The 7,952-nt window shown below is 50.9% G+C and overlaps 1 protein-coding gene across 4 annotated transcripts in view; it reads right to left on the bottom strand.

Annotated features, from left to right (window-relative positions):
- The window catches only part of enpp2 (ectonucleotide pyrophosphatase/phosphodiesterase 2), a 69,741-nt gene that overhangs the window by 12,096 nt on the left and 49,693 nt on the right, over nucleotides 1-7,952 (bottom strand). For all 4 annotated transcript variants that reach the window (XM_032517946.1, XM_032517948.1, XM_032517945.1 and 1 more), the window contains 2 exons: nucleotides 1,547-1,578; nucleotides 1,223-1,350 (listed from right to left, as the gene is read on the bottom strand). In XM_032517946.1, the coding sequence (XP_032373837.1) occupies nucleotides 1,223-1,350; nucleotides 1,547-1,578 (160 nt within the window). The remainder of the gene's footprint in view (nucleotides 1-1,222; nucleotides 1,351-1,546; nucleotides 1,579-7,952) is intronic.

Here is a 7,952-nt window from a genome sequence, read left to right as displayed (position 1 = left end):
GCTCTGACACTGCTCAAAGCACCGGTGCCAATGATTAGACCGTCTGTCTATATGGTGAGCTGCACAGAAACCTCAAAGATCTCTTTCAAAGAGCTCACTGAAAGTGAAAACAAACCACCTCGACTGACAACACTACACACACATATATACACACACACACACACACAAACGTATGTGTACGTATATATGTGTGTGTGTGTGTGTGTGTAGTGTTGTCTGCCGAGGTGGTTTGTTTTCACTTTCCGTCCTGATGACTTCATGGTTTACTTTGTGTCCCTGAATCACTGCAGTAAGTTTCGTAACTGCTCTACATCAAACGCCTGTCAGAGTTGATTTTAGCAAGTATTAACGGTTTAGCAGCTGCACTTTTGGAAAAAGATGTGGTGTTTGTTTTGTTTTTTACACGGGTGTGGATTGGAACTGCATATCCTAAAACTTTTCAGCACTACATGTGTTAATGATGCGTTGGTAGCAGCCCACATTGACATAGTAAGTAGTAAGTAAGTAAAGCAAGATGTGCAATAAAAAGCTTCAGTGACGCGTGGGCTGAAAATGCCACATCTACACTGACTGCACAGAGCATTAGAGCCCTTCCTGGTACTGTAGAATTTCTGGAAAACGTCTTTAAAAAATAAAAATGATTACGGGGGCTAAATCAATAATAAGTTATCAACCTGACGTGTGTCAGGTTGGTAGGGATGTAACTTACACTGATGTGGATCGATTAATTGATTCAATGATTCCAAAATAATCAATGCAAAGTAAAAATATGTATATTTTTAAATGTGTCAATATATTTTTTTTAACTGAGCAGATAGACAGGAAAGGGGGAGATAGAGGGCATGAGCTGCAGTTAACGGTTACAGGTTCCTATCATCCTTCAGATGCACTTTAATTTTGAGATGCCCACTTTATATTTATCTTTTTTAGCTCAGCAGTCAAATTGTCAAATCATATTTTAGTTGCTTTTGTTGAGTTGATAAATACAGTAATAAATAAACTGATTGTGTTAAATTAATCAATTTAATTATATCAACTCATAGCAATCGCAGGCTTCTGAATCAAATCAGATCTAATTGTGGCAGACTTTGTGATACCAATTAATATTGTATTGTATTTCAAGAAGATTTTTGTTCTCACTGCTGAAAACATTTTAAAAAAATCTGCAGATCCTGTGTGGGTCTGGTTCTTTGTGCTTCCTGTTGTAGTGGTGCTACTGTACCTGGCAACGTGCCACTTCCTCTCCACCAGCAGGTGAATGTCTTCGATGCGTCGGTTGTTGGCGTAGTGCAGTCTCTTAGGCAGGTGCTGCTTCAAGTACGGCTTAAAGTGCTGGTCTGCCTTTTTACACTGAAACAAAGAAACAATCATTTTTAACCTGTAAGAGCCAATCAAACAGGAGACAGACACGTCACCACTCAATACTGTCCACATTCTCTGTTCAATAACAGTAGAATCTCTCTTCTTATCCAAATGTACTAAATTCTCAATCAGTACTTTTTCACTTGTTCACACAGTATATTTTCCATTCAAGCCTGACACTTACTGTAAGATTTGCAACAACAGCCTTGGGGTTATCTGAAAAAAAAACATGGTCAGAGCAGATACAACTGTTGCAAAGCATTTACCTTCCCAACAGAGCAAAATACAGTACTGATCTGTTGTATTTTAACAGTTCACTCTCAGATAAAACACCAACTGGTGTACTACTGAGAAGGAGATGGTAGGACAAATGAATGTATACATCTAGAAGATAAAACATGGCTTTGGTTGGACACAGCACGCTAACAACCATGTTTACAGTGTGCAATGACTACGTTTACATGCACATATTATTTAGTTTTTTCCTTTAATGTGAAAACAACAATATTCCTACTAAGCTTGTTCCATGGCTAATGAAAGTGCATATTCTGCTAATATTCCCATTTACATTCAGCTGTGCATACCAGGATTTTTTTTTAAAGGTTTTTAAGTAAGTTTCCAGCAGTGGCGGACTTGTTGGACTGTGCGAACACAGCCACCCTCTTTCATTACTTCAACCAGCTTCTTGAAAAGGTTGGCACTGCTTTTGGCCATGCCTCTCTACCGCAGTGCTGCAAACTGTTGGCTGGTTGGTTTTGTACAACAACCAGAGCGCTGACGTAAACAGGCAAGTGGCCGTAAATGGTCACAAACTGCAGTAAAAACTTTAGGTTACTTAACGTAACCCCGGTTCTTTGATAACAGAGGTGATGGTGTTCAATATGGGAATCGCTCAGCGTGACCAACTATGGAAGCTCCAATGACACCACGTGTCTCGTGACAGACAGGTCGAACGTGGCTGGGGCCACGCCCCCTTATATAATCACAGTCGAGGCTCCTTACAAATCATTCCAGATAGGTTTCTTCCTGTCTCTGCAAGGAGACATGTTGGTGAAACACTCACTCTGTTATCAAAGACCGGGGTTACGTTAAGTAACCTAAAGTTCTTTTTCTAACTGTTCGGTGTTTCACTATGGGAGATATAGACCACTCCCGGATTGCCTGAATCTCCCGAAGCCAAATAACATGAAGCGGAGACACACCAACCGGGCGCCGTCACCTCCAGCACAGCCTGTGCCAGGGACGGTCCGGAAACATCGAGCCTGTAGAACCTCACAAAAGTGTGAGGCGTAGCCCAGCTTGCTGCCGCACAAATTTCTGCCACTGAAACACCCCTGAAAAGGGCCCATGAAGTGGCCATGCCTCTCGTTGAATGAGCTCTCAGACCCCGCGGGGCCTGCAAACCTTTACACTCATAGGCCAATGATATGGCCTCCACAATCCAGTGGGACAGCCTCTGGCGGGACAACGGCTTACCCTTGTGGGGTGTAGCCCAGGACACGAACAGCTGATCAGCTTTTCTGAACACAGCTGTCCGACTCACATACATGTGCAGGGCCCGGACAGGGCACAACATGTGAAGCCTTCTCTCCTCTTCTGAGCAGAACGGAGGCGGGTGGAAAGCCCGGAGCTCCACTGAGGGGCACCTGTAGGCTGACTCCACCACTTTAGGCACAAATGCTGGGTTGGGCCGCAAACAGACTCTAGAGAGCCCTGGGGCAAACTGGAGACAGGTTTGCTGAACAGACAAAGCCTGTAAATCACTCATTCGCTTTGCAGTGGTTAAAGCCAAGAGCAAAGCTGTTTTAAGAGAGACAAACTTCATCCCCACCGCCTCCATAGGCTCAAATGGGTGATGAGAGAGGGCGTCCAACACGACCGATAAGTCCCATAGAGGAACCAGGGGCCTGGAAACTGGGAGTTGCGACGTGCCCCTTTCATGAAAGACAAACCAAGGGATGTTGCCCCGCGGGCTTATCCCCAAAACCCACGTGGCAGGCTGAGACAGCAGCCAAGTACACCTTAATTGTGGAGAAAGCTCTCCTTCATCAGGTACTGTAGGAAACACAGAGGTCCACCACAGAACACTGAAAAGGGATTGTATCCTCACGTTCACACCACCCCAAAAACCCGCCACTTTCCGCTGTAAAGAGAGCGGGGTGGACGCGGCCTTGCGCTCTGAATGGTGCCTGACCGCTTGGCAGGCCTGATGCATAGGTTCCACCTCTCACGGGCCAAGCAGAGCGTACGCAGTCGGGTGGGGGTGGTAATTTCCCCGCCCGCTTGGAGAGGAGGTCTGCGTATGGGAGAGGCCATGGCTCTCCCACCAGGAGCGTATTATCTCCGCCAACCAGTGCTTGGATGGCCACCGCGGCGCTATCAGGATTAACGATAGGCCCTGCCCTCTCACCCTCGCCAGAGTGGGAGAGATGAGACTGAGGGGGGGAAATGCATAGAGCAGCACGTTTGGCCACGGGTGAGCTAGAGCGTCCACACCCAGCGGTGCATTTACGTCTGACGAGGAAGAACATTGGACATGTGGTTTTCCTGCGAGGCGAAGAGATCTACGGCTGCCGACCGTATCTCCGCCAGACTGTTCCACCACTTGTGGGGGGAGTCCACTCTCCGTACAGAGGATTCCCCCGTGACAGGAGATCTGCCCTCGTTTAAAACGCCCGGCACGTGGTTGCTCGGAGAGACAGCAGTCTCACACTGCTCCACAAAATCACCCTGCAAGCTAACATGTGTAGCTGCAGTGAGCGAGTGGCCCGGCGGTTGTGATGCGACCACTGTGGAATGTCGTTTTCACTAAAACATGACGACCTTGGAGAAAGTGCAGGAAATGTTTCAGAGCCAGAAACATGCCCTAAGCTCCAAGACATTTATGTGAGCCTGGGCTAATCTCCGGCTCCATGTGCCATCACTGTTCTCCCACCAACGTCGCTCCCATCCTGACAGGGACGCGCCGTTGTCATGGTACCCTGGATGACACCGCCCCAAGCGGGACACCTGACGCGAGAGTCACCGGTCTCTCCAGGGTGAAGGGCTGCTATGCACGCTAGCGTTATTTTCACCCTCGCGGTTGAGGTGACTGCGTGGGCACATGTGTAATGCTGCCACCCAACGCTGAAAATCTCTCATCATTAGCACCCAAGTGTACCACAGACATGTTGAAGCCCAGGCGAGCAGGCGCAGGCATAATTGAATGGCACGGCTTTGCTCAGCCGGAAAGGGAAGGCAGTGCCCCAGAGACGCAGTCTCCTCCGATAGCGTGACGCGATAAGAGAGGGAGTTTATTTTGAGACCCAAATACTCCGTACATTGCGCGGGTTCCACTCGGCTCTTCGCCCAGTTTATGTTGAACCCCAGATCCCTGAGATGAGTTATCACCGTAGTGGAATCTCTGACAGCCTGCTCCCGAGAGTGGGAGCAGACCAGATAGTCGTCTATGTACGAAAATATTCTGATACCGCTGTTCCTCAACGGAGACAGCGCCGCCTCCACACACCTGGTGAACACCCTCGGTGCTAATGACAGCCCGAATGGGATGGCTTGGTATTCGTAGGCTCTGCCCTGATACGCAAACCTGAGAAATTTCCTGTGTGCAGGATAAATGGCGATGTGGAAATATGCATCTGAAAGATCTATCGTTACAAACCAATCCCCCGGGCGGATTGAACGACAGAGCACTTTGTGTGTTAACATCCTGAATGTGTATTTTCGTAGATGTCTGTTTAACACACGGAGATCCAAAATCGGGCGAAGCAACGAGCTCCCTTTCTTGGGAATGAGGAAATAGCGGGAGTAAAACCCCTGATGCGTTTCCTCGCTCGGCACAGCTCTGATCGCTTGTTTGTTTAATAGGGATGTTATCTCGTCCTGTAGGACTTGTGCCGCATCCCCGTTTGCCATAGAAACTAACACACCGTTGAATCTGGGTGGTTTCATAGCAAACTGCAGTCTGTAACCCTGACAAACAGTGGATAGAACCCATGAGTGAACTGCGCATGCGCGCCATCTGTCCGCTCGGACAGAGAGTGGACCCTTGTAGGCGCATTGCAGTGACGTCACCTCCCTGGCCAGGAGGAGCGAGAGGATCTCCCCTGGGAGGAGCGAGAGCTCCCCCTGCAGGACCTGATGGCTAGGTTTGTCATGGGTGTTATTTTATTTGTTTTGGGGGAAGCATTTCGCCCTTGGCTTTACACCTGGATGCGAAAATGCATGCTTTATTTGTTTCCCTTTTGAACATGGTAAAAGTGCTTGGTGACACTTTAACACTTTCTGCCCCTGACTCTCCTCCTCTTGGCTGAGGAGGGAGAGAAACTGAGAGGGGTCCCCTGGAGAACTGTGTAACACCAGGGCCCCCGAACCACAAACCTCGGGGCTTTGCTCTACCTCTCCAACCTTCCTCCTCTTTGTAGGAGGGGTGGAGGGAGAAGCTGGGGGGGTTAGGATGGCCGCTTCTTTTTCCCTTCTCCGGGATGGGAGTGGCGGTTCTTTGCTGCTACAGCCGCAAAGGAGTGTTTCCCCCATGGCTTGGAATTGTCTGACCGAGACTGCTGGCTAGTCTGTGGACCAGTGGCCTGCCTCTGTGGCCTTGTAGCGCTGCGCGCTACTTTTGCTGTCGGCGCAGCAAAGCTACCTCTCTGTCCCTGCTGGGGACGGGGTGTGTGCCTCCGGGGCAGGCAGAGGTCGAAGGCTTCACCCTCCTGTTTTCTGAGGGTGCTGGCCTCTCTCATCTTCTCCAGAGCTGGGCCAAATAGACCTTTGGTGGGGTCATATGTTGCGTCCATGACTCCCGCCTTCTGTGTGTCACTCAGGCCTGACAGGTTCAGCCATAAGGCCCTCTCACCTGCGACTGCGAGCCCATCACACGGGCAGCCGCACTGCACCCGTGAGGACGCGCAGCACCAGGTCATTCACACACAGATTTCGTCCCAGAGAACGGGTTGTGGTGCCCTGAGTCCAGCTGGCGGCCCATGTCCTCCAGATTTCCGCCTGGTATGCAGCCAGCAGTGTCTTGCATTAGGGAGCAGACTGACGCGCTGCTAACTGTACATCCTTGAACATAGAGGCGGTGAGCCGCTCTGTCTTGGTAGGCAGAGGAATGCTGTGGGAGGCTGAGAGAGAGCGGCGGTTTGGGTGGAGGTGGTGAGCCACTGAGGCTCCACCGCGGGGGTTCGGCCAGCCCCAGTTCACCCATCCCGAAGATCTCCAGCTTAGAGCAGCCCTGGTTGGGAGCCTACTCTAAAAGGCTTGACCAGAACCGGCTCATCTCCTTCATACAGGGCAGCAGCCGGCAGAAGCTGCTTTTCCGGTGGCTGGGCTGGTGGGAGCCTCTTGCCATCATACAGGTCTCTCACCGCCCCCTCGGGGTCCTGGGCTGCCGGCCATTGTATTCCCAATTTAGCCGCTGCCCGTTTACAGACCTCGTACAAGTTACTGTCCACTGGGGGAGCAGTATCGGATGCACTAGGGGGCCTTGATTGGGGAATGGGGAATGTGGAGTCTTCCTCCTCTTGGAAGACTCCACATTCCCTCGAGGAGATCGGAGATTGCATCACCATCCGAGTCCTCACCGCCCGGGCCCACTTCGAGGAGGTCCTCGAAAAGTGGAGGCATGACCGGGGATTCCTCGTCCATCATGTCCGCCCAGCTACCTGTAGCTCGCGGCAGATGGGTGCTGCTTGTGGCCTTAGGGGTGGCTCCCGACAGACATGGGTCCTGACTGTTAGCCACGGCCACTCTCAGCCGTCTTTCCAGTATTTTCTCCGACATAGCTGCACAGTGGGCGCACGACTGGGGGTCAGCCGGCGCCGACTGAGCGTGTTTAGCGCCCATGCAGGCTATGCACATCGGGTGAGGGTCCCTGCCCGATATGGATGCCCCGCATGACGCGGGGCACGGGCGGGATACAGCCTCACTCGCCTTCGGCTCCGGCCCTTTGGTGGGGGCCGCTGCTGAGGACATACTGGAAAGGAAGAAAAGACGGCGTAAATATACAGCCCTTACAGGCGCGTTGTAACACGTTAGCCTGTCAGATAAAGTAACACCCGGGGTTTAGCCCGCGCTAACTTTAACCTTATACCGAAAGAGTTAGCCCGTCGTAACACGTTAGCTCACTCCCGTACACGTTCGGTTACCAAGTAAATGCTAACCAAACACTCAGGGGGCTCGCCGTAACGCATTAGCCAAAGGGTATAAGAGGACACCGCTAGCAGCCGATAAGCAAATACCGACTAGCTGGCAGAAAAGACAGTTCGCCGTGCGCGGACACTGCTTTAACTGTGTAATTACAGGTGAAACTTCAATCGAAGTACTTACTCAGCAAAATCCAGACGGGTCGGGAAACTGCGTTCGGCGACGTGGTCCTTAACGGTCCGTCTGTGAACTGTTTAGCAGATAACCAACCAAACTAGCCCAGAAGCGCTGAGGGAGCTTAAAGTTTCTTCACGGGAAGAAAGCGAGAATGATTTGTAAGGAGGGTCGACTGTGATATATGAGGGGGCGTGGCCCCAGCACAGTTCGACCTGTCTGTCACGGACAGACATGGTGTCTTTGGAGCTTCCATAGTTGGTCACGCCGAGGCG

This window comes from Etheostoma spectabile, chromosome 6 (genome assembly GCF_008692095.1).
Source record: "Etheostoma spectabile isolate EspeVRDwgs_2016 chromosome 6, UIUC_Espe_1.0, whole genome shotgun sequence".
NCBI lineage: Eukaryota > Metazoa > Chordata > Actinopteri > Perciformes > Percidae > Etheostoma > Etheostoma spectabile.
This window is presented reverse-complemented; position numbering and strand designations above follow the sequence as displayed.